We start from the raw sequence: 26,112 nt of genomic DNA on the forward strand, positions 1-26,112 counted from the left end.
AGTCTTAAAGAAAAAAAAAATAGCTGACTAACTTAAGACTAGTCTTAAACTTTTATCCAACCAGCCCCTGGTAAATTATAGTTTATTATTGCAACAGATGGGTTACAGTGTACTGTATAGTGAACATTTATAACATTTAAAAAATGAAGCAGGCTGCACACACACACACACACACATATATATATATATATATGTATATATGTGTGTGTGTGTGTGTGTGTGTGTGTGTGTGTGTGTAGGCTATATATAAAACATATAGCATATAAAACACATTTTTAACATTCTTCAGTACAAAATGTGTTATATCAAGTAATATGTTGGTTATACTAAATATTAATTTTGAAATATCATTAACAATAAAAAAGAAAAAAATCTTGCCATTATTTTATTAAAGCCAGGATATATCAAAATGATATGTGTGACATGGAAGCAGATATTTTGGAAATAAAGTCTATATACTGAAGTACATGGATAATCAATTATGGGACAGATTGTATACAAAAGGTGTTTCAGAAAGAAGATTTTTTTTTTTTTTTTTTTTTAATGATGTAGAGACCTTAGAAATACACATAGCAAACACGATACATGTGGCTTTATAAGATTGGGAATGAGGGATTGGGGAGACACATACGCTCTATTCCATTCTGTTGCACTCTGTTTAGCCAGTCATTATGTGTGTCTATTTACAGACGAACAGGGGAGCTTCCGCTGGTTACTGGTTGGCTGCCATTCATTGGCATCACATTGGATTATGTTGCAAAACCTTTAGGCTTTTTAAGAAAGACTCAGAAAAAATATGGGAATGTTTTCACATGTAAGATTGCTGGAAAGTACTTCACTTTTGTAGCAGACCATTTTTCTTTCTCCATTGTGATGCGGCAAAGCAAACATCTTGACTTTCAGAAGTTTGCCGTTGGTTTTTCACACCAGGTAAGTGACTCAATACCGGGGGGGGGGGGGGGGGGGGGGGGCACATTATGAAACAAGCCTGGATCAAAAGAGTACTGTGTTCGGATCTCCAGTGGCTATTCTTTGAATGTCAATTTTCATCTCTTTGAAAGGAATAAGCAATAACCTAAGAATTTTCCAAAGAACAAGCTTCATGAACTGTGTAAGCTATAGGCACAGTGACATCTAATCTGAAAAATCTATAAATGTATGCAGAGATGCCCAGTTTGCTGCCACATAAATATCTCCCTTACCGACAATAACTCCAATGAGGAGTGTACTGCCAAATGTACTGACATGCATATGGTACACAAAAATATACTTTGACATGATTTTTATCGAAATTTGTATTACATGTATTTAAATATATTTGTAATTACATATTTGTAATGTAGCAAAAAAGTAATGTTGCAAAATTTAAAATATGTTAACTTTAAATGTAATATCTAACACTACAGTTAAAACTATAATCAATTACTTTGGATATGCTTTAGTATGTTAGTCAGCTCATCAAAATAAGTGTCTTAAATATAGCCAGAAAAAAACAGGTAAGTGAAATGACAGGATGATTTATTGACAGGTTTGGAGGCAGATCATTAGGAGCAAATAGAAGGTGAGAATCTAGGACTTAGAAACAGTTCAGTGGGTCTTAGCTGAATTCAGATGATAGTTTTCATTGCAGGATATTCATAGATCGGGAACCAGGAACTAAGAAGCACAGCATAGGAGAATCGCAGGAAGATCGTCGGGAGTCCAAAAGGTAGGTTACACAGGTAAGTGCACACTGGGTCTGGGAACAGTTGAGGGTCATTAACGGTAGACTGGACAATCACAAACTGTGGTTATATAGCTGACTTGATTGGTGAGTGCAGGTGCGGGTGATTAGTAATCAGGTGACAGGGATCTGGTGTGCGTCGAAACTGGTGACTGTGATGATAGAGGTGGCTGTGACTGTGATGAATCCCTGACACTACCCCCTCCTCCAGGGGCAGCTCCTGACCTTGGCCTCTGGGTGTGGGATGATCATAATGGATACAATGAAATTCCTCCAGCAGCATGGGATCAAGGATGTCGTCCTGGACCGCTCAGGAACTTTCCTGTGGTCCATATCCGTCCCAGTCAACTAAGTATTCGAGCTGGCCACCCCGTCGCCGCGAGTCCATGATGTCTCTGACCTGATATACAGATGGTTGGTCAAGGATCTCTGGAGGAGGAGGCTCATCTGGCTTGTGGGGTTCTGGAGTGGAAGAGAAATCTTCAATGAGATTAAGGAGGCTGCCAAGGTCCCCTTCCTTGACTCTCCGGTCTCCCCTATGGGGCTGTTTGGACCCGCCATCAAGGGATCTGCAGAGCGTTTTACAGCGGCACAGAAGTCGTCCCAGGCAATGCGGCATTTCCTGCCTAAGCGCTCCAGCTCTGCAGCGGTAACCAGTCGCACCAGAGCTGCACCAAACTGCCCCCAAAATGCCCTCTATTGCTAACCACGCTTGGTTCTGTGTGCCAGTGGTAATATGTTTGTTCTAGAAACTGTTGTGAATACTGGGCCTGTTCCAAAAGCGCCCTTACAAACAGCCACTGTTATAGCGAGAAAAATAAAAAACATTTTCAAAAAGAGAGCACATTTCCTTTTCCAGTTATCATGAGTGTCAAGTTCCTGCATGGCGACTCACCACCCAAACTAATCCAACTCCTCGCAACACAGGCCGAGGCCTGGCAGGCCATCCCCCGAGTGTCAGACTGAGTTTTGGGGATTATAAAACGAAGTTAGTCACTCCAGATCCTCTCGCAAATATGCCCAGGGGACTGGTTCTTTTCTCTGGATCTGAAAGATGTTTACTTTCACATCCAGGTAGCCCCCCATCACAGATGATTCTTGAGATGCGCCTTTGAGGGAGTGGCATATCAGGACATGGTTCTGCCCTTCGGACTGTCCCTGGCTCCCCGCACATTTATGAAGGGCATGGACATGGCCCTCTCCCCTCTGAGGTAGATAGGAGTCCGCATTCTGAATTACCTCGATGACTGGCTCATCTTAGCCCAGTCAGAGGCTGAGTTAATATTCCACAGGTCCCTCCTTCTCAGCCACTCAGAATGCCTGGGACTCAGGGTCAATTTTGCCAAGAGCTCTCTGTCTCCCAGCCAAAGAACTTCATTCCTTGGAGCAGTTTTCGACTCAGTCCACATGAGGGTGGTGGTAACGCAAGAAAGTGCACTGGCCATACAACAGCTCACAGTTACTTTCAAAAACGGAGCCTCTCGCCCTCTCAAGATGTTTCAAAAATGCTGGGCCTCATGGCCTCTGCATCGCTGGTACTACAGCTGGGCCTGCTCCACATGAGACCCCTTCAGTACTGGCTGAAACCTCAAATTCTGTCCCATGCATGGCGTCACAGTTGCATGCGTGTCAGGGTGAGCCAGACCTGTGTAACAGCTCTGGCCCCTTGGAAAGACCCAAAGTGGTTCAAGCAGGACGTGACTATGGGACCTTTGGCTCCTGGTCAGATGTAGGAGGTAGGCTACACATCAACTGCCTCAAGATGATGGCAGTATGTCGAGCCATTCAGACCTTCTTACCGGACCTGAAGTGGTGTCCTATATAAATTGCCAGGGTGGGCTCACCTAGAAATGCCTTTTCGAGATGGTAAAATGCCTCTTGGAGTGGGGACATCTCAACCTGCATTCATTGAGGGCAGCACATGTGCCTGGCATATTGAACCAAGGAGCAGACATGCTATTTCGGAGCAACGTCCCCTCAGAGGAGTGGATGCTTCACCCACAAATTTTTCATTGAGTCTTGGAGATGTTTGGCAGGGCAGAGGTTGACCTCTTTGCCTCAAAACACAACTCTCATTGTCCAACTTATTTTTTGAAGAGCGAGGATGCGTTAGCCCATGATTGGCCCAGCCTCCTAATGTATGCTTTTCCCCTGATTGTTCTGATCCCTCAGGTAATCAGATGAGTCAGGGAACACAGAGTCCTTCTGGTGGCCCCGCTCTGGAGGAACCAGCTTTGGGTTTCAGAGCTGTCTCAGCTGCTGAAAGCAGCCCTGTGGCCCATTCCCCTGAGGCAGGACCTTCTCTCTCAGATGAACAGGACGATTTGGCACCCCCAGCCAGAGCTGTGGGCTCTGGACCACTGGGCTCTCAATGGGAATCATTAGATTTTCCTGAGAGCATCCTGAATACTATCTCACAGGCTAGGGCCCCATCTGTAAGACGTCTCTATGCCCTTAAGTGGTCAGTCAGATTTTTGTAAATGTCCATACTTATTAAAATTTGTTGAGGTCCATGACACCATGATGCTGTCGTTAAATCAAGTACTGTAAAATAAAAATAAAAAGGTGGTTTTTCAATAGTAATACATAAAGGTAATCCCTCAATACAAATAGGACAATTAAAAATGGTGAAGAAACCAACTTTTGATACATTACGAGACTGTAGCCATGCAGATATTCAGACCAACAGCATAAAGCCTTATATTTGTTTGTATTTTTCCACATGAAAAGGAACAACAACATTCTTTCTTGTGCGATACTGCTTAGGTGATATTTATATAATTAGTAATATTAGTAATATATATATTTTAAATTAAATGTTTAATTATGTGATATCTAAGTTAAATACTTTTTTTATTTTCATTTTCATAAAGTAATTACTGAGATTTTTTAAACACAGACAGACGTGTAAATTCAAAGTGCCTCTGTTTCCCAGGAGTTTAAATATGACCACTTCCTGGTTGACAAAGGTCAATGAAAAAGTAATTTCTTCAAAAATGAGCGACAACTAAAGCTTTTCTTGTTGCTATTTGGTTCTGGTGCTAGTGAGTGCCCTGACCGTTTTTTATTTATTTATTTTTATATTTTTTTTGCAGTACATGAGATTAAACAATTCATTGACACTATAGCATTATGAAAGCTCAGTGATTCTGATGTCACCATGTTTCCAGACAGTACGCGTGCAGGCCTGGGTATTCTTCCACTATTACAAGATGTCCTTCTCAGATACAGAAGTAGCTATTGTTTGTTATATTTATTTGCTCAATGTCTTCTGAGGTTTTGGTTCTTTTATTGTTGTAGATAACCCATAGTATAACAAAATATTACATATCTCTTCATTGTGTTTGGGCCCCCCTGGACGTGCGTAAATCCGGCCCTGTGTGTGTGTATCGTTATTATGTATTTCATAGTAGCCTATGTAAGACAAATCATCATCACCATCATCATCAAAAATTGTATTATTTAAAACTTTTTCACAGTCCGAGTTTTTCGTTTTCATGTTTTCATGTTGCCGCTGAGAGCACAGCTATTTTAGTCGAACGAGGGCGCTCATTCACAAGTAATGTGCTGACTTGAGCGCGAGTATATTTCCTTCATCCTAAACACCCGCGGACATTACATTCATTACCTCTGAGATCCGGTGAAGTAAATCATCTGTCATACGTTTACTATCAGATAAATAGGACCGACAAGCACTAAATCCGTTTAATACTTTTTTGGTGCGCCTAGACTTCTGCAGCGTCAAGGTGAGTGTGTATCATCCTGGCCATATTCTTACAACGTGTCAGAAAACGAGCTAACGTTGACTTGTTACACTCGCAGCTATTATGTATTAATTACCGCTATATCTTTATGCTGTCTTTTATTCTATATTCCGCTAAAGCACACCTTGTACATTACATAAAACCTTACTTGCGCGAACGACCAGTAGCATAATAGCCTATTTGTCATTTAACATAGTTCTAAAGCGAAAATTATGTAAATAAAGTAATATGCGCCTGCGATGCACCCAAAAACATGTACAGTGATAAGGAAATTGTAGTAATAATAAATAAATAATTAAAATAATAATAATTGTCTGGGCTACGTTTCTATGACGTGTTTTATGTTTTTGGACAGTAAGCTAAATTGTATTTCTGTTGTTACATGAACTAAACGTTAACATTTCTTCAGTAAATTCATCTAGTGTGCTCGAAACCGGATAACCATGTCACTGTATCCATCTCTAGAAGACATGAAGGTGGATAAGTTCATGCAGGTTGGACATTAATTAATTAATTAAGTTATTTATTTATTAAAATATGTCTAACATTCCATAATGTTATCCTCCCCCCCAGGCACAGAACACCCCCACTTCAAGCCCATTAAAGGCTTTACCTCTTCCCGAACCTTCCAGATGCCAGAATGAGTCTTACTATGATTCAAAATCTGAAGAGATAGGTAAGATTCATATATTGTTCTGTATATATGATTATGTAATCTATGACAGAAAAGAGGCTTAGACCCTAAAACTGAGCTTCAAAGGGTACCAAGGGTACCTCACAAGAGGCTTTAGAATATATAGTCACACTTTAATTTGGGGACCAATTCTCACTATTAATTGTGACTTTCGCCTCAATAAACTCCTAATTTGCTGCTTATTAATAGTAAAGTTGTTTTTAAGTTTAGATATGGGGATGCTTTTGGTATTAGCATGCTAATAAGCAAATCGTTAAAACTGGTCTCTAAACTGAAGTGTTACTGAATATATAGGGTTCTTACAGTCTTGAACAATCAGGAAATATTATGAAAATTTCAAAACTGAAATTTTCAGGCGTGAAAACTAATGGAAACAAATACATTTTAGTTATCAGATTTTTCTCACTTGCATCCATGTAGCTTACTTTCATTTTTTATTTTGTCTGTCTCTCTCTTTAGCTACTTCTAGCAGGTTGTACCCTGAGCTGAATGAGTTTATGGGTCTAAATCTCAGTGCAGATGCTCAACAAACTTTTTCCTCTTTAGTTCCTGACCAGACCAGTGGGGTGAGTGTGTTTGTGTCTGTGAACTGCGCATCAGCTTGTACACACTTTAAAAATAACACACAAAAACAAGACATTCTCTTTTGCATGTATTTTTTTAAAAAGTACTTACTACAGAAATAATTTACTTTTTGCAAAAATAATGAAAATAATCCATGACTAAAAAACAAAACAAAAAAGAAGGCAAAAATCTACAGGAAACTACAAATCTTCATTCATCTTTGGAACACAAAACCAAGAAATCCGAGAGCTTTCTGACCCTAACCATAACCCCAACCCTAACCCTGCATAGACAGCAACAAAACTAACACATTTAAAGTCCAGAAATGTAGTAAGGACATCGTTAAAAAAGTCCATGTGACATCAGTGGTTCAACTGTAGCCGTTATGAAGCTACGAGAATACTTTCTGTGTGCAAAGAAAAACAAAATTACTTTATGAAATTACTTTATTAAAAAATTTCTTCTCTTTCACCACCTCTTAGTTCATTGTCTGTATAATCTGGTTCAAATAAGTAAGGCTGAGCAAAAAAATGCAAGTCATCCTCTCTGTCAAAATCTTCAGACATGTTTAATGAAGACTGTTTTATGTACAGCGTGCATCGTCTTCTGCTTGTAAATAAGGAGTTGCACATTTGGGTTCTATGTCAGAATGCCGGCTCCTGTGTCAGCAGCACCACACGCTTGCGTTGTGGTACTCTTCTGAACGTGCGGTGAAGACTGACACAGAAGAGAAGAAATTGTTGAATCAAGTCATTCATTTTGTTTTCTTTGCACTCAAAAATTATTCTCATAGCGTCATAACTTTACAGTTGTACCACTGATGTCACATGGACTATTTTAACAATGTCCTTTCAACCTTTCTTGGTCTTGAATATGGCAGTTGCGTTGCTGTCCATGCAGCGTCAGAAAGTTCTTGAATTTCATCAAAATTAACCCTTAACCTGGGTTTTGCAGATGAACGAAGGTCTTACGGGTTTGGAACAACATGAGGGTGAGTAATTAAAGATAGAATTGTCATGTTTGGGTGAACTATCCCTTTAATTTGATAATAAGACATAGGCAGTGTTAAGATAATAGCTGACAAAAATCTGAATGAAACAGAGGGCGTATATTCACAAAAGAAAACAAGGAACAAAACTAGATTCAGGTGAACATGATCTGTAAATAAGGAAACTAGAAACTGAAAACTAACTGGGTCAGAGATCGCAGATCTATAACCAGAGGAATATTAAAATGCAGATAAATCAATTCAACAACTTGCATTGTAAGACTTGTTGCCTTCCATTGTCAGTTGTGCTCATTCCTCTTGCGTGTCCTAATCTGGGAACCTACATGATCATCGAGTCTGAAAGGGAGGAAGTGGGACAAACCACTCTCTCCAATATTTTGCATTGTTGACTGCAGTACCCTTTTCTACCGCCAGTTGTCAATTTTACACACTACACCCTTAAAGGGATACTCCACCCCAAAATGAATTAATCACTTACCCGCATGTCGCTCCAAACCCATAAAAACTCCCGTTCTTCGAACACAATTTAAGATAATTTGGATGAAAACCTGGAGGCTTGAGACTGTCCCAGACTGCCAAGTAAAAAACAGGGTCAAGGTGAATAAAAGGTATGAAAGTCATCATCAGAATACTCCATCTGCCTTCAGACGTGCAATCTGGATTATATGAAGCGATGGGAACAATTTTTGTAAGCGAATCCCTTAAGCGAAGTATCCCTTTTAGAAGCTGTTTTTACCTTACTTTATCTTTAAAAAAATTACTTTCATTAGTATAACTTAATTTCAGCTTGATTACAGTAACTTTAAATAATACAATTTGTCTTGAATAAGACCAATTAATTGAGATGTTGCGACATGAAGTATATTTTTTGGTAATTTGACAAAATAATTTTTAAGTATAGTAATAATATATTCCCCAATTCTTTTTAGGCTCTTAGTGTCTGCACACCCAGAATGAGCTTTGCGGCAGCCCCCATAACAGGAAGTGACCTGGGGGTGAAGAGGGCAGAGATTCGACAGGGTATACGGGAGGTGTTGCTGTGCAAAGACATGGATGGGAAGATTGGCCTCCGCCTCAAAGTCATAGATAATGTATTTCTTTAATGATATGAATAATTTAACTTTTACATTTGAATTAATGTAATTTATTAATCTAGATTAAGATAAAAACAGCAGTGCAATAGTCTGCACTTTTTAGGTGAAAAATATATCAAACATTTAGATATTTTATGTTTTAATTAATTCTGTGTATTCTGTGTATCAGTATTCTGTGTTTTAATTAATGACATCTACATTCATGTCATAGCATTACACCCCAATAGTATAATGGTAATCTCTGATTAATATTTCCAAATGTGTGTTTCAGGGTGTGTTTGTGCAATTAGTGCAGGCTAATACTCCTGCAGCACTGGCAGGGCTGCGGTTTGGTGATCAGATTCTGCAGATCAATGGCAAATCGTGTGCTGGCTGGAGTAGTGATAATGCACATAAGGAGCTTAAGTATGCCAACCCAGAGAAGATCACTTTGGCTGTGCGAGACAGGTACACACACACAGATGACACAGAGCATTTGCGCAGGTTTGAAATACTCTGTACAATGATGTTATGTGCCGGTTTCAAATACTTTGCACAATGATGTTTAATTTATGAGGATCAGGTTGCCATGAGTTATTCATGAAGAGATGAGACACAGGAGGGTGTGTGTATGTGGTTTTAGCCTTACAACTGTACAGCAGTTTAAATTATTGATGTAAATCATTGTTGATACTAAAAAGTGTGCGGCTATTAGAGACATTTATAAAAAGAGTTTTTTAATTTGTCAAATTGTATAAGCCAATTAAGGCCTGAATTTTAGCAACAGGAAGTAACAAGAGAGAGGAGAATGAGAAAAGACCTTGAGTTAAAATTCAAGCTCAGGGGCCTCATTTATAAAGCTTGCGTACGCACAAAATGGGCATAGAAATATGCGTACGCATTTTTCCACGCACATATCGGGATTTATAAAAAATAAACTTGCCGTAAATAAGTGCGCAACGTAAGGATGCTCTTGACCGTGCGTACGCACTTCTTTTTCCTGGAGTGAGAAAAGTAATTAAGCAAACAGCGATTTTAAACTCTGTTTTCATGTCGATATACACATTTACATTAAATACTCCACTCGCATTAATGGATATAAACACTAAAAATTACATAATTTTACAAAAAAACTTAATTACATATTTTTTTAACAATAGGCTAAAAAAAATTTCCTGTGGTATGTTGTTTTAATGACAGCGAGGAGTAATAATTCATCTTTAAACTAAACTACAGATCACATGTTATGAGAAATATTTTAGTGAGAACAATGATCAATGATGCCCACTTACTTCGATATGATGGACACTGCTGGATTCAGTGGTCGAACAGTCCATTGTCCGGTATAGGACCAATGATAATAGCTTACTGTACAACCGCAGCTGCACGGAGGTGTTGATGTCGTGTGAAGGCATCTCCACAACATAATGAAAAATACCACTATGTTTGAAGGATATAACTAGGAGAAAACCGGTAAGATTTGCGCCTTTCCTTTTTAAAATACTTTGTCAGTGACAAGCCGAATCAGACAATTGTGTTTACACTGCAATAAATATGGACTTATCTGTTTCCACTAAAAAAAGCTAAAAGATGTTCATCAGCAAAACTGCATACATTTAATTTGATTTTTTTTAAAGTAATTGAAATACTATTTGGCCAGTGGAAAAGAATGAGATCAACTCTATTCTAAAAAAACCATCTTGTGTTTATGGATATTTTCATATATATTATTAAACATAACAAGGATACTGGATAATTTTTAGCAATAAAAAAATTAATTTGTATGGCACAAATGGCATTATAGTCCCCATCTCATATTTCCTTAATGTCTCAGTGTTAAACATCGTGTCACGTGCATGGGAATATGCATGGAAATGACATGCAGATGAGGTTATGCATAGTAAAACAAGGCGTTGTAAGCTCCATATACGGTGATTTCGGGGAGGAGTCGGGGTGGAGATGCACGTACGCACAATCTTCCCCTGACTGGGATTTATAAAGGGATTTTTGCGCAGGTTCTGGCAGGTTTTGCGCAGGTTCTGGCAGGTTCTGCCTTATGTGCGTATGCACACTTTAAGGATGAAATCTACGCAAAGTTTTATAAATGAGGCCCCAGGTCACTGAGCATAAACCAAGCACTGCTACACGATACGCAAAAGTACTGCAGGCTATGGCTCTGACAGCCCAACTACCAGAGAAGCAGGGGAAAAGTGGTGTGTGCTCTGTGTTGGTCACTTAGATATGTAAAACTATATTTATATTCATATATCTATAGTAGGTCTGTGCGATTAATCGAAATTGAATCGCAATCGCGATTTGAGATGTTGCGGTTTTGCTAATCGCAAAGCCTGCGATGTGGAAGAGATATTTCTCTGTTCCAGAGTATTTGCATGAATGCCAGCCTTGAGTGGCAGCCTTACTAACCAATAGAGTGAGCACACATCCGTTCTCCCCAATCAGCTCTGCTCTAGCCAACTGCATAAACGCCTACCATAAAAATAAAAATAAAAACAGAAAAAAGAAAAAAAACAAAGCGGGAGAGAGAGAGTGTGTGATTATGTCGTCTACAGGGTCAGATCGATAGTTGGTAAATTAATACTAAAGAAAAACTTATGTAATATGAGATTACTTCTGCGTCGAAATGACAGACACCAAAAAGGTAATGTTAATTTGCAAGAGCAGCGTCACAACACACATCAAGAGCTCCCTTATCGGTTCTGCTTTCAGTACTGGAGAATAAAAAATACATTCTTAGATGTTTTTATTAGTACATGAACGTTATCTTGCACATTTTTATCTCCCCAGCAGATTCTAATTTGAAAGAAGTTTATAATGCATGTTCGCTATTTCCAATTCAGAAGACCGCACACATAGCCTGTCTCTGATTCTCATACTCGTTCCTCTCATCCGCGTCTCATGAAGGAGCCGTTTACACACACATTACTGTCTCGTAATGCTCGGTTATACTCGCACACAGCTCCACAATGCCGTCTCTGGCAATAAGGATGTGGTTGATGCAAGCGCGCAACCTGTGGCAACTTGCGCATGGCTCCGCGTTTAAAACAAGTGTAAATTCAGTTTAACTGCTTTGCTAATTTCACTTGGATGAAATTAAACATTCAGCAAACTTGTTTTTAAAATCCCAAATGCTTAAAAATTAATAAATCAGCCTATGTATGTAATACTTAAATAATTAACTGAAGTAATAGAGTTCTTTATTTGCACAAAATAAACTATTTTTTTCTGTGAAATTCAGTAATTAAGTAAATTCTGTAAAAGTAGTAATACCATTATACTATTCTCTGCTGAAAACAAACAATAGAGCCCCTCCCAAAACACAATAGAAAATTTTATGGATTTAAGGGTTATAATGGGAATTATATTGGCTTTAATGTAAACTATAATGGTGTCTACTGGTATTTGATAGATTCTATTGGTGGGATGTAATCTGGCAGATGGGAAACAATAGAACAACAGTAATTCCTATTGGAATAATGGCCAAAACACACTACAAAAATGAATTTTGTAATTGTTTTAATGGAAACCATAAGAATTTCTATGATGGTTCCTTTTTTTTTTTTTTTTTTTTTTTTTAGCAGGATAATGATACCCATTCTGTGCTGCACACTACTGACAAATTAATCTGAAGCTTGACTTTGTAAAAATAAAATTGCAAATTAAATCTTAATCGCAATATCTGTCAAAAAAAATCGAAATTAGATATTTTCCCCAAATCGCACAGCCCTAATCTATATTTAGGCAGTGCAGTACTTAAAGTAATTGATACGTTAGATTGATAAAGAAAAACACATGGATGAGAAAATTAAGGTATTAAAAGGTGACCTATTATGTCCCTTTTTTACAAGATGTAAAAAAAGTCTCTGATGTCCCCAGAGTGTGTATGTGAAGTTTTAGCTCAAAATACCCCACAGATAATTTTTTATAGCTTGTTGAAATTAACACTTTTAGGGTATGAGCCAAAACGCGCCGTTTTTGTGTTTGTCTCTTTAAATGCAAATGAGCTGGTACTCCTGCCTCCCTTTACAGAAGAGGGCGGAGGTTCAAGAGCTCATGCTTTGGCATACCGGCAACAGCAAAACAGGACAATATCACGCAATCTGACTGTACTGTGCATAGTAAATGCACGTTTATAAATTACACAGGAGGGGATCATGGCACAATAAAAATAATGACATAGCTGGTCTCATGGTGCCTTCACGTGCTATCATATTATAAGCTCGACAAATTCAAGCAGTCAACTTCACATTGCTTTCATATGCAATTTTTAACTACCACATTCCTATTTACGATCATTCTGGTAGCACGTGAAGCCAACATCAGTGAAAACAGGCAGAAACAATGGTAGCTTTAGCAACATTAGCCTTTACAGAGTGAAAAGAAGAAGCTCTTTTGGAAAACAAAATTTGACATGTGATGCTTACTTTGTTTGGAGTTGATGTTCGGGCAAAAAGCGTTGGTATCGATCATTCTTCAAGAGGAAATCTTTGCACAACTCCAGTGTTGAACTGACCCTCATTTGTGAGGCAGTCCAGCATAAAACGATTAGCACAAACATATAGGACTTTTCTGTTTTTTAACCCTCTGAAGTCGACATAATATACAGACATAATAACAACAAAACTTTGTGCACTTATAAAATAAAGATAACAAACAAGGAGTGCTGTCTGCAGCCTTTGTCTGCGCTGATCTTCAGTTACTCATAAAATGAACTGTAACTCCGTGAATACTCAACACAGAGACATGAGAGAGATATCTACAGAAAGCCTGACATGTCTACTTTTAAACTAAACAAGTGCTGCCGAAAAACAAATATTCTGTGATAAAGTAATCCATATGAAAACAACGCGATGTCCGTTTTTCACGTCTCCCTTCATTATCTTATAATGTGACCACGCCCCCGCGCTGAACGCGCTATTCACATTCTAATGTTTCACTGAAGCGCACGGCTTGAATACGCCCACACAACAGAAGACAGCGAAGCGAGATTGTTCTTCAAGTTTTTTTTATTTTACTGTTTGCTTCGTGATGAGAGGAATAAGACATAATTCACCCCAAAAAGAATGAAGCACTTTATTCAGCAGAGATCATAAACATGAGTAAGTCTCTTATTTATTTATATACTTGTACTAGTTTTCACATAACGTGTAAACATTTTACTAGTTAGACTTTTTCCAAAAACTTTTTCCAAACTATAATTCCTGACTAAATGTATAATCAAGTGAAATATTATGAAGCTTCAATAACAATATACACTACTATACCATTCAAAAGCTTGATGTAAATAATATAAATGTACCAATAAATGTAACTGTAACAAATGTAATAAACAATACTGTTCTTTCAATTTATCCCCCCTAAAAAACCTGAAAAAATATTCTCAGCTCTTTTCAACATTAATAATAATAATAATAATAATGATAATAATAACAATAAATGTTTTTTTTTGTAGAAAATAAGATTGTTAAAAGGATTTCTGAAGGATTGTGTGACTGGAGTAATGATGCAAAAAATTCAGCTTTGAAAGTCAGCTTTGATTGTTCCTAATAAACTGTTTAACTGCACTCACAAGTGAATATTAAATTATGTTGTGGGATAATTAAATATATTCTAAATAAACTACAAACATAAAATTATATACATTTATTTTGTCCTCACATTCTTTCTTGTAACTCATCCCTCTCAGTGACACAGCTGACTGAATGGCTCATTATGCAGCTCATTATGCAGGTCTTTGTCTTCTCAGGTGTGAATTCATGATAGTTGACGCCTACTCGCATATGACTTTTACCAACAAAAAGTGTCTTAGAAAATTTAAATCAATATATTGATTTCTGTAAGTGAGTAAACAAGATGATTTTCACATCATTTAGAAAAAAAAAATTCTAGGCTACAAGCTCCAGTTCTCAAAAGTCCTGGGAACCAATTTAATTTTCTGTATGTGTTTTATTGCCTTATTCAAGTGATTTAACATTTTTAGTTTTTTCACTAACCACGCATACATTTTTTTTCTCAAAAAAACACAATCATGTACATACATGCTGCTCACAAATTATTATAGCCCAGTTTGTGCTGATTACAGTGAGATTAGACTTTAGCTATTTAGATATTTATAAGAAACTGAAAAAGCACAAATGTCAGGGCATGGCAAAACTTCTCCAGGCCCCAAAAATACCCTTAGACTCCAGAGGGTTAAGCAAGATAGGCAATGATTAAAACAACTCAGTGCACGCACACACACACACACACACACACAAAGCACATGCACTGAAAGTTTGCCATAGCATAGGATATCTGAATTGAGTTGTATTTTTTTCGCGGCTTATTGTGGTTGAATGGTCAAACACACACACAATCAAGTCAAAAAATGTCAGTCTGGGCAGGTATTCGGGTAAACACAGTCAGTTTATGACTTAAGTGAACGTAAACAGTTGTGATTTACTATCAGTATCTTGGATCAGTTCATTAGGCCTTAAAGTGACAGCAGCATAATAAACCTGCTGCTGTCTGTGTCCTTAATGTTAATCATACAAAAAAGAAAAAGAGAAAATCACTCACTGCTCTTTACTGAATGGCTTTTTTAGCTTTAATAAGGGATCAATCTATAATTCATACATTAAATACTATGTAGTGTTCTATTTTACATTTGAATATTCAATGTTTATAGAACTTTTACCTGAATACTACTTTGACCACATTTCATTAAAATGCTCAATGATTGAAAATACAAATTGAGCCCTTCAAACTGGCTGTTATTAAGCCTCTCATTACAAGAAAAAAAAAAAAAAAAAAAAAACAACTTGATCCTGGAGAACTAGTTAATTAAAAACTGATATCAAATTTCCCATTTCTGTCAAAGATACTAGAAAAGGTAGTCTCCTCCTCACATTTTTCTTAGAGAAAAATGGCATCTATGATGATTTCAAGTCAGCATTTATACCATATCATAGTAGAGAGACTGCTCTCATCAGAGTTACAAATGACCTGCTCTTATTATCTGATTGTGGTTGTATCTCTCTATTAGTGCTATTGGATCTTAGTGCTGCGTTCGACACTATTGACCACAACATTCTTTTGAATAGACTAGAAAATGATATTGGTATTAGTGGAATTGCATAGATATGGTTCAAATCATACTTATCCGACCATCATCAATTCATAGCAGTTATTGAAAGTATCATATCATTCACAAGTGCAGTATGGAGTACCACAAGTCTCAGTGCTGAAACCGTTGCTTTTCATGCTTTACATGCTACCCTTGGGAGATATCATCAGTAAACATGGTGTTAGTTTTTATTGTTATTCTGATGATACTCAGCTCTATATTCTGATGTTAAAATTTGCGTCACGAGCACTGTATGCTGACCCTCGCATGTGCGTAAAAGAGAAGTATACTTTGAGCTTTATTCTGAGGTCACCGTTGCCACCTAGATCTAGTCTGTATCCAGTCCAGATGGTGGATTAGCACCTAGAGGTGACCTCTACAGATCCCTTGTGAAGACCTCGTCAGACATCGGCTCAAGACCATGAGAACTAGATGTGTCCTCTTCTCAGTGTGACGTGCATTTCAGCCTGGAATTAAACCACACCAATGCTGGTTTCATCTGGCCAGAAGAGAACTGCCCCCCAGACTGAGCCTGGTTTCTCCCAGGGAGTTTTTTCTCCATTTCTGTCACCAAAGGAGTTTTGGTTCCTTGCCTTTGGCTTGCTTAGTTGAGGACACAGTTTCTGGCAACATTGTTGACTTGACTGCACAGTCACTATTAGAAGAGAACTGAACTGAGCTGGACGATGACATCACTGAATCAACAATGAACTGACTTTAACTCATAAACTGTTTTCTAATGTCCTCTTGCATTATCAGCACAAATTTTCTGGTTTAACACTGTAAAGCTGCTTTGACACAATCTGTATTGTATAAAGTGCTTGTAGTGAGTTCGTGTGTGGAAAGGAAGAGGACAAGGGTCGGCTGGACTGCTGACGAGTTTATTACGATTTAAAAATAAATATTCCTTGCAAACACCAATGGTGACTTTTACTTTGACAACAATATACTCTAATGCATAGCACTTCCAGGTTACTTCTTCTGGTTTCTCAGGTCACGTCAGCAGTCCGTCTCTCTCTCAACTGCTCCCGTTTCCCCTGGTGTTTTATACTCTCTCCACGCCAATTACTGCAACAAGAAACAGGTGTTGATCGTTTCCGTCCAACCCACACACTCACCGCTCATCTCCTGACTCTTCTCTCCCGCTGCAGACTTCGCTAAACCACGCCCCCCCTGCCACATATCCCCACCGCCCGACTCAGGCCGGGGAGCCATCCAGCCTGCAGCACCTCCCCCCCCCCCCATTTCTGGAGAGGAAGTCGGCCAAAGCCATCTGAACACCCGGCCTGTGGATCACCTTGAATTTAAAAGGCTGTAGAGCCAGATACCAACGGGTGATCCACGCGTTGGTATCCTTCATGCGGTGGAGCCACTGCAGCGGAGCGTGGTCTGAACAGAGGGTGAACTCCAGTCCCAGGAGATAATAGCGGAGGGTAAGGACGGCCCATCTGATGGCAAGACACTCTTTCTCGATGGTGCTGTACTTAGCCTCTCTCTTCGAGAGCTTCCGGCTAATGTACAGCACCGGCTGTTCCTCCCCCTCTATCTCCTGGGACAGGACTGCACCCAGCCCCCAGTCCGACGCGTCAGTCTGCAACAGAAAAGGGAGAGAGAAATCAGGAGAGTGTAATAACGGCCCGCCACACAGGGCTGCCTTTACCTGGGTAAAGGCCTGCTGACACGACTCCGTCCACTGGACCGTATCTGGTGCCTCCTTTTTAGTAAGGTCAGTCAAGGGGCTGGTGAGGTCCGAATAATTAGGAACAAACTGTCTATAATATCCCGCCAGCCCCAAGAACTGCCTTACCTCCTTTTTGGTCTTGGGACGTGGGCAGGTCGCAACAGCGGCTGTCTTGTCAATTTGGGGATGCACATGTCCATGCCCCAAGTGGAAGCCCAGATACCTTACTTCCACACGCCCAATCGCACACTTCTTCGGGTTGGCCGTGAGTCCAGCCCCCCTCAGCGACCTCAGGACGGCCCTCAGATGCTGCATATGCCGCTGCCAATCATTACTAAATATAATGATATCATCTAAGTAGGCAGCAGCATATGCCGCATGGGGCCGCAGAATCTTATCCATGAGGCGCTGAAAAGTAGCTGGTGCCCCGAACAACCCAAACGGAAGGGTAACAAACTGGTGTAATCCAAACGGCGTTGTGAAAGCTGTCTTTTCTTTGGATAATGGAGACAAGGGGATCTGCCAATATCCCTTCGTTAAGTCCAATGTCGAATAAAAATGAGCCGTGCCTAGCCGATCAAGTAAACTCGTCAACCCGCGGCATTGGATACGCGTCGAATTTCGACACAGCATTCACCTTGCGATAATCCACACAGAAGCGGACTGAGCCGTCCGTTTTTGGGACTAAAAACTATCGGGCTCCCCCAGTTACTATTGGATTCTTCTATTACTCCCATTTCCAGCATTGCGCCTAATTCAGCCTGAACTACCTTTTTCTTGTGCTCAGGTAAGCGATACGGCCGGCTGCGAACTACCACGCCCGGCTCCGTCTCGATATGGTACTGAATGAGGTTGGTACGGCCCAGTAAGGGCGAGAACACGTCGGCAAATTCTGCCTGTAATTTCGTTAGATCAGTAAGTTGGGACGGCGAGAGGTGATCTCCTCCTGGGGCCAGGGCGAGGGATTGTGGTTTGACATTCGCCTCAGGCCCGAGATCATCCTCTCCGCTAATCACCGTTGCCAACATCACTGATTCCGCCTCATTCCATTTTTTTAGGAGGTTGAGGTGGTAGGTCTGATGTGCCCCATTCCTATCGGACCGTATTACCTCATAATCGAGATCTCCGACTTGTCGTGCGAACCTTAAACGGTCCCTGCCACTTAGCCATTAACTTAGAGCTCGACGTTGGGAGTAATACAAGTACTTTCTTTCCCGGTGCAAATTTGCGTAATCTAGTTCCCCGGTTATACAGCTGGCTCTGGTGTCCTGGGCTTGTAACAAATTCTCCATTGTTAGCCGCCCCAAAGTGTGGAGTTTTGTTCTCAAGTCCAGCACATACTGAATTTCGTTTTTGCCTTGAAATGGCCCCTCCTCCCAAGTTTCTCTCAGGACATCCAGCACCCCTCGGGGCTGGCGACCGTAGAGAAGTTCGAAGGGGGAAAACCCCGTGGAGGCATGTGGGACCTCTCGCACAGCGAATAACAAGGGCTCTAGCCACTTATCCCAATTCTTGGCGTCTTCTTGGACGAATTTACGGATCATGGATTTAAGCGTGCGATTAAATCGTTCGACCAGGCTGTCGGTCTGTGGGTGATAGACGCTAGTTCAAACCGATTTAATGCCCAATAATCCGTATAGTTCGCGTAGCGTACGTGACATAAACGCCGTGCCCTGGTCGGTGAGGATTTCTTTCGGAACCCCACCCGGGAGATTAGACGAAACAGGGCGTCCGCAACACTCTTAGCGGAAATGTTGCGGAGAGCCACTGCTTCAGGATATCGGGTTGCATAGTCAACTATGACTAATGCAAAGCGATGTCCCCGTGCCGATCGCTCTAATGGCCCGATGAGGTCCATACCAATTCTCTCGAAGGGGACCTGCATTAAGGGAAGGGGGTGCAATGGCGCTTTTGGGGCGGCCGGTGGATTCACCAACTGACATTCCGGACAAGACGCACACCACCTGCGCACGTTGTCATGAATGCCCGGCCAAAAAAAACAAAAAAACGGGTCATGAGGCGATTCAGTGTTGCTGCCTGTCCCAAATGGCCCGCCATAGGATTAGAATGAGCCGCATGGAAAAGCATTTCCCTGCGGGTCTTTGGAATCAACAACTGGGTTGTATTTATTTTTGTCCGAGCGTCTTGGGTCACTCGATACAACCGATCTCTTAGAATGGCAAAATACGGATAGGTGAGCGGGTGGCCAGGATGGAGAGGCTGACCATCGATAGAGCAGACCTGTTGGAATGCATGAGAACCAGTCTCCCGATTTTGCTCGGTTCCCCCGAAGCAGAACCCAGCGGTCCTGGCTCAGTCTCTCCCACCTGCACACGCGCATCCCCCTTCCGTGCCTTATTTCCCCAAGAGGCATCCGCACATAGTGACCCCAATAAAACAGTAAACGCGGGCCAATTCGTTCCCAGAATTATCGGATGCCGGAGGTAGGGACTAACCGCCACCTCCACACTATGCTTTTGACCCCTGAATTGAATGATGATCTGGACCACCGGGTACTCCACCACATCCCCGTGTACGCACCGCACCTTAACCACGCGGCTTGTATCCAATGCCCCCGGTTGCATCAGGCTTCGATGGATTGAGGTTTGGTTACATTTGGTTATATCCTAGGACGGATATATACCCCCCTTGATACTCACGGGTATTTGGTATTCGCCTGCCTGACCGGGGGTGGCCTGTGGGACATCCGGGACCCGGATCATTGTTCCCACCTCCATCACAGGACACCTGTCCACAAAATGTTCCGGGTCTCCGCAACGCCAACAGGCCAGCCCAGACCTCCCCGCCGCCCCAGTGGCAGGGAGTGGATTGGGGAATTGGCGTGGAGAGAGCGGAGAAACGGAAATGCCTGGCCGGGGCTCGCAGACTCGCGTGGTGCCCTGGGTCAGACCCGCCCCGCCCCCGGACACGAGGAGGGCCGGGTGGACGGGACCTAGGGAGAGGGACAGGTCGAGAGAGAGATGGAGAGGGGAGAGAGGGAGAGAGAGAGATTGATGGAAGGGGTTCGCCGACCCCTGGGCACGCCACCATGTGGTCCTCCGCGAGATGGATAGCCGAGTCCAGCGACGTGGGACGGAGCACTGGACCCACTCGGCTGTTTTCCTGGGAAGCCGAGCGATGAACTGCTCCAGTACCACGAGGTCGTGTGTTCCACGTCACTTCCCTCGGCCAGTAGCCACTTGCGGCAGGAGTCCCGGAGCTGCTGGGCCATCGCGAAGGGCCGACCGGATTCCCCCAGGTCCAGGGAGCGGAACCGCTGACGATGTTGCTCTGGGGACCGGCCGACCCGCTGAAGGATGGCCCTCTTCAGGTCGTCGAAGACCAGGAGGTTCGCTACGGGTAGCTGTTGTGCGGCCACCTGGGACTCGCCCAAGAGCAGAGGAATCAGCCTAACTGGCCATTGGTCGCGGGGCCAGCCGTACGCTTCAGCTGATTTTTCGAAGAGTTCCAGGAAAGCTTCAGGGTCATCCTGTGGTCCCATTTTGTGAAGGGGCAGGTGAGCGGGAACTGCGGGCGGTCCCATGGCCTCAGTACGAACCTCCCGGTCGATCCAGCTCCGGAACCTCTCGCGGTCCTCCTGCTGGGCTTGAAGGATGCCGTAGAACCGCCGTTCCTGATCCGTTCTCAAGTCCAGCAGGGCCTGATGTTGTTCCTGATGTAGGGCCGCGAGGGATGAGAAACAGTCGAGCGACAGATAAGGACAGTAGTTTGTAAGTGTTTTGCCTCGTTTTCTCATTAGACTACTGCGTGATCATCGTTGCTAGGGAAACTTTGCTTCTATCATTATTAAAAAAAAAAAAAACAACCCTGGCTACGTGTTCTGTACTTGACTAACTGAGACTTGTCATAGCACTTGTATACCGTTGTTGTTCTCTCGTTGATCTGATTGTTTCTACTGTTCTCATTTGTAAGTCGCTTTGGATAAAAGCGTCTGCTAAATGATTAAATGTAAATGTAAATGTAATGAGATGATGTCCGCAAGTGGCGTGGAGGACGGGCTAGGCATGGCGGCGGCACTCCTTCCTCCTTTCCCGGGTTTCGGCACCAGTGTAGTGAGTTCGTGTGAGGAAAGGAAGAGGACAAGGGTCGGCTGGACTGCTGACGAGTTTGTTATGATTTAAAAATAAATATTCCTTGCAAACACCAATGGTGACTTTTACTTTGACAACAATATACTCTAACGCATAGCACTTCCGGGTTACTTCTTCTGGTTTCTCAGGTCACGTCAGCAGTCCGTCTCTCTCTCAACTGCTCCCGTTTCCCCTGGCGTTTTATACTCTCTCCACGCCAATTACTGCAACAAGAAACAGGTGTTGATCGTTTCCGTCCAACCCACTCACTCACTGCTCGTCTCCTGACTCTCTCTCCCGCTGCAGACTTCGCTAAATCACGCCCCCCCTGCCACAGTGCTATATAAATAAAGCTTACTCGACTCCATTCAATCAGTGCTCATTACCAATACTCCAGTAGTGCTGGAAAGCATATCATAACTCACCACATGGCTCTGCACGTAAACTGCCTCCACTCTGCAACCATCACCTTCCTGGTTATGGAGGGCTCAATGCCGAATATCATTCTGGGAAGTCACTGGCACCCATGGAGGAGTGTGTGAAGGAACTCTAACAGGGTGATGTCTACACTTCAACTTCCCTGCCTATTCCATTGACTACTGCACCCTCATTGACATAACCATCATATTCTGATATCCTCTTCACCTGGTCCTAGCAACCCTGAAACAGCTCAGAGGAGCATTGGTTGGTATCGCTTACAACCTCATTCAGATCCGAAAGGGAGAGGGAAGATGGCATTTGTCACTCTCATTGGCCACTATGGTCATCGGGTAATGACGTATGGCTTGGTCAACTCTACCACCATGTACCAAATCTTCATGAATGAGGTATTCCGGGAGTATATCCATCCCTTCGTCATCATCTATATTGACATCCTTGGCTACTCCAAGAGCGAGGGTCCGACCATGTAACTGTTATACTGGAAGTGCAAGTTCCATCAGCCTTCAAGCTAGTTTATCAGATATAACATCAGCCTTGCTGGAGTACAGATGGACTGGGGAAGGTCTCCACTGACCAGTCCTGGCCAGTTCCATCCTCTATCAAGGAACTACAACACTTCCTTGGGTTCACTTTTGGGTTCACAGGTGCTTTATCACATACTATAGCCTCCCTGGCACCCCTTTGACTTAGCTTCTCTGCTTCAGTCCGAAGTCTCTGTCCTTTTCACCTTTTAGGTCTGGCGTGGAGGATACTCCCCCTCCTCCGTTGCTCCTGGACAACAGACCCTAGGCATCAGAGGATTTGTCTTGATTACCTCATTGACTGGGAGGGATACAACCCAGAGGAGTGCTCCTAGATGGCTCGGTCAACATTCTGGATCCGGCCCTTCTAACCATCTTCAAAGATTACCACCCAACTAGACCAGCACTGTGTGGCTGGGGCTGGCCCTGACTTTAGACACATCAGTCCACAGGAGCAGCCTGTGGAGAGATATACTGTCACACCCACACCATACTCTCTTTCTTTCAAAATACCCCACTCACAGTCTTCAGAATTCTAATCATCACCACCTATTTCCAATCACCTGACATTAAGACACTATTTCAGCCCGACTCCCTCACTCAGTCAGCGTGAGATCTCGTCTATACCTAAACGTACATAATCGACTGTATCATTGGATATTGTGTTTGTATAATCTTATCTGCCAATAAACACTGTTGAGTTCACTCTGTCCATCTTTCTGTGTCACGTGGTTGTGAAATACCAATACATATGTGAGAAAGGATGCAAGGATGCAATACTCGCCTGGAACGGACCCCCAGGCAACATTTGTTTTGTCTTTATTTTAGGAAAGACATTATGCAAATACAAATCAGCTTTGAAAATACTATTTCTGTTTGCAGGCCACTGGAGCGAACTGTTACTCTTCACAAGGACATGAACGGGCAGCTCGGCTTTCTTTTTAAAAAGGGTCGAATCACTTCAATAGTAAAAGACAGCTCAGCTGCACGTAACGGCCTCCTTACTGATCATCAGATCTGTGAGATCAATGGTCAGAATATAATTGGACTGAAGGTAAATGACATCAGTATTTTGCAATTGTTGGTTTTCCTTCTTTCTTTTTGGTCTGTCTTTGTCTCTCTTAATTATCAATGGCCCTGTAAAGCACTAGCAGGTGACTCGTAAAAGATTTGAGTTCAATTTAAGCTACTTTCCTCTCTTTTCATTTCTTTTATTAGGACTCCCAAATCACAGACATCCTTAATTCCAGCGGAGGTGTTGTCACAGTAACTGTGATGCCAGTGGTTATTTTTGAACACATGATAAAAAGGTATGGAAAATAAACTGCGGGTGGATAAAACCCAATGCCAATTAGCAGTCTATTCATGTAACTTTACTTAAAGTATCTTACTTTTCCTTTTTTTTTTTTATAACTTTTATACATTTTTCTTAATATTCTCTTTCTTACTGCAGGATGTCCAGCAGTATTGTAAAGACACTAATGGATCATTCTATTCCTGAGGTGTGAGATCGTTTGGATCTAACTGTACAACTGAGGATGATTTGGCCACAGCTTGGAGGGCTGGCATTTTGTATAGAGCACAAGTTCAGTTGTGTGTCCACAATCATATGATTTTATATATGTTTATGTTTGTTTAGGAGGTTATTGTCATGCAAAGAACGACAGAGCAAGGAGAACATGAGAGATATTTGGTTCAGTTTTTCCTAATAGTGTACCCAAAAATGACAAGTTCTGTAATAATTTACTTAACTTGATGTTGTTTTAACCCATATGCCTTTTTTCTCCTCTGCCATAGCTGTCAAATGTCATTCACACTTTTGCATATTAAAACTGGTTCATCACGTTCAATCATGACATGCAACAACCAATGCTGTTTGTCATCAGTAATGTTAAAACTGGTGTGACGTGTCTTCACACTTCATAATTTTATATACATAAACGCAAATAAGGAGCTGCTTTGGAGAAGATTTTCAGCAAATAACAGTTTAAACATAAGTATGTTTACTGTATAACTTCAGAAGACTAACAGCACACAAGTCATATGGACTAGTTTTATGACATTTTCATAGTGCTTATTTGACTTGAAGTACTCTTATCACCATTCGTGTCATCATATTATTCTGTATTAAGAATATTTAACATCTCCTTAGGTTTAGAATAAGGTGTGAAACAATATGAAGATGAGTAAATGTTGACAAATTTTCATTTTTGGGTGATGCCTTTAATCCATCTCCTTCATCTTTAGATGTTTTTTGTTAAGCCTGAAGCTTATTTAAATTTCTCGCAACATAACATCTCACAAAAAGCATTCTGAATTATCGTCAACATGCATTACAGCATGCTGATGCTGTAAATCAGTCATAATAATAATGGTGATAAAATTACATTTTAAAACCCATTAAAAACCAAACAAAACAAAAAAAACTATGCACTGCTAAAGATTTGTATAAAAAAACAGTTCAGAATTCAGAGATTAATTATATGACAACTTCATGTTTAAGAGTTATAATTGCAGTACAGTTTTGTGCCTCTGTATTCTTTTTGTTGTTTTTCTTCATATCGTTTATGTTTGTGTGGCCTGTGTGGTTTAGTACTTAAAACAGTAGTTTTCTTTCCTCACAAAAACTTGTTTTTGTTTTTAGTTTTTTTCTTGATATCTGCAGACAGGACTACATCTGTTCGGCACATTGTTTTGCTATCTTCCTATTATATGTTAATCTAAAGACAGTGTCAGGCTGTGAATTATCAATGAAAACTCTATTATTTTCACTGGTTCCAAATAATAAAATTATACATTTATTTTTTAGCAACACATTTTTGTCTCCGAAAGTGTAAAAAAAAAAAAAAATTATATTGTTACATTTATAAAATAATTTGATTTATAAATTGCTATAATGATAGTAATAGTAATTATAAATTATACTATTTTATTATAACTCCAAGACAGCTATAAATTTATACTTATGCAGCTATACAGTGGCATACAGTCCAAACATTATTTATTTGTTGATACTTATAAAATGTGTCTTAACTGTCTTTCATGAAAGTTTTAGCGATCCTGACAAAATATAAATTAGTCAGCTAAATAATGTTGCCATGGTCATATAAATTAGTGTTGGATGAATAAAAAAAAGTTTCCAAATCATAAAATCACATGTACATGACCATGATATTGGGCAAGTGGCATTTCCACAGCTGACCAATTGTTTTATCAGGCATTCATTACACTATGGGTCTTCAACCTTGCTCCTGGAGAGCAGTCTTCTTAAAAATTAGAAGAAAAAAATGGAGAATAAAGCATTATGCTTTCCTTTTTGTAGAAAATTAATCATATTGCTAAACTGTGCAAACCACTGAGAGACAACAGACTGTTGTCTGTAGGCTATTGCATTAATAGAAGGCCAGTTAACATAAACATTTGTTGCA

At 41.0% G+C, this 26,112-nt stretch overlaps 1 protein-coding gene across 6 annotated transcripts; it reads left to right on the top strand.

Moving 5' to 3' along the window:
* The first annotated feature begins 4,607 nt into the window (after positions 1 to 4,607).
* Positions 4,608 to 25,448, top strand: LOC109065681 (syntenin-1-like). 6 transcript variants are annotated; one of them, XM_042760891.1, is made up of 9 exons: positions 4,608 to 5,469; positions 5,910 to 5,963; positions 6,061 to 6,163; positions 6,641 to 6,747; positions 8,684 to 8,845; positions 9,120 to 9,295; positions 23,567 to 23,738; positions 23,903 to 23,994; positions 24,138 to 25,448. In XM_042760891.1, the coding sequence occupies exons 2-9, from the start codon at positions 5,931 to 5,933 to the stop codon at positions 24,190 to 24,192; spliced, it is 900 nt and encodes a 299-aa protein (XP_042616825.1). In that variant the 5' UTR covers positions 4,608 to 5,469; positions 5,910 to 5,930; the 3' UTR covers positions 24,193 to 25,448. The 6 variants fall into 6 exon arrangements, with proteins under 6 accessions (XP_042616825.1, XP_042616824.1, XP_042616823.1 ...); XM_042760890.1 differs by having other exon boundaries at positions 4,609 to 5,469; positions 5,897 to 5,963; XM_042760889.1 differs by having other exon boundaries at positions 4,610 to 5,469; positions 5,910 to 5,981.
* The last annotated feature ends 664 nt before the right edge of the window (positions 25,449 to 26,112 follow it).

This window comes from Cyprinus carpio, chromosome A7, assembly GCF_018340385.1.
Source record: "Cyprinus carpio isolate SPL01 chromosome A7, ASM1834038v1, whole genome shotgun sequence".
Taxonomy (NCBI): domain Eukaryota; kingdom Metazoa; phylum Chordata; class Actinopteri; order Cypriniformes; family Cyprinidae; genus Cyprinus; species Cyprinus carpio.

What these genes read in the sequence shown, in the direction of transcription:
- LOC109065681 (XM_042760889.1), top strand. Translation starts at nt 5,931, where the DNA reads ATGTCACTGTATCCATCTCTAGAAGACATGAAGGTGGATAAGTTCATG. An exon ending in AGGTGGATAAGTTCATGCAG is followed by an intron (nt 5,982 to 6,060) that starts GTTGGACATTAA and finishes CCTCCCCCCCAG; the next exon opens with GCACAGAACACCCCCACTTC. An exon ending in TTCCTGACCAGACCAGTGGG is followed by an intron (nt 6,748 to 8,683) that starts GTGAGTGTGTTT and finishes AATTCTTTTTAG; the next exon opens with GCTCTTAGTGTCTGCACACC.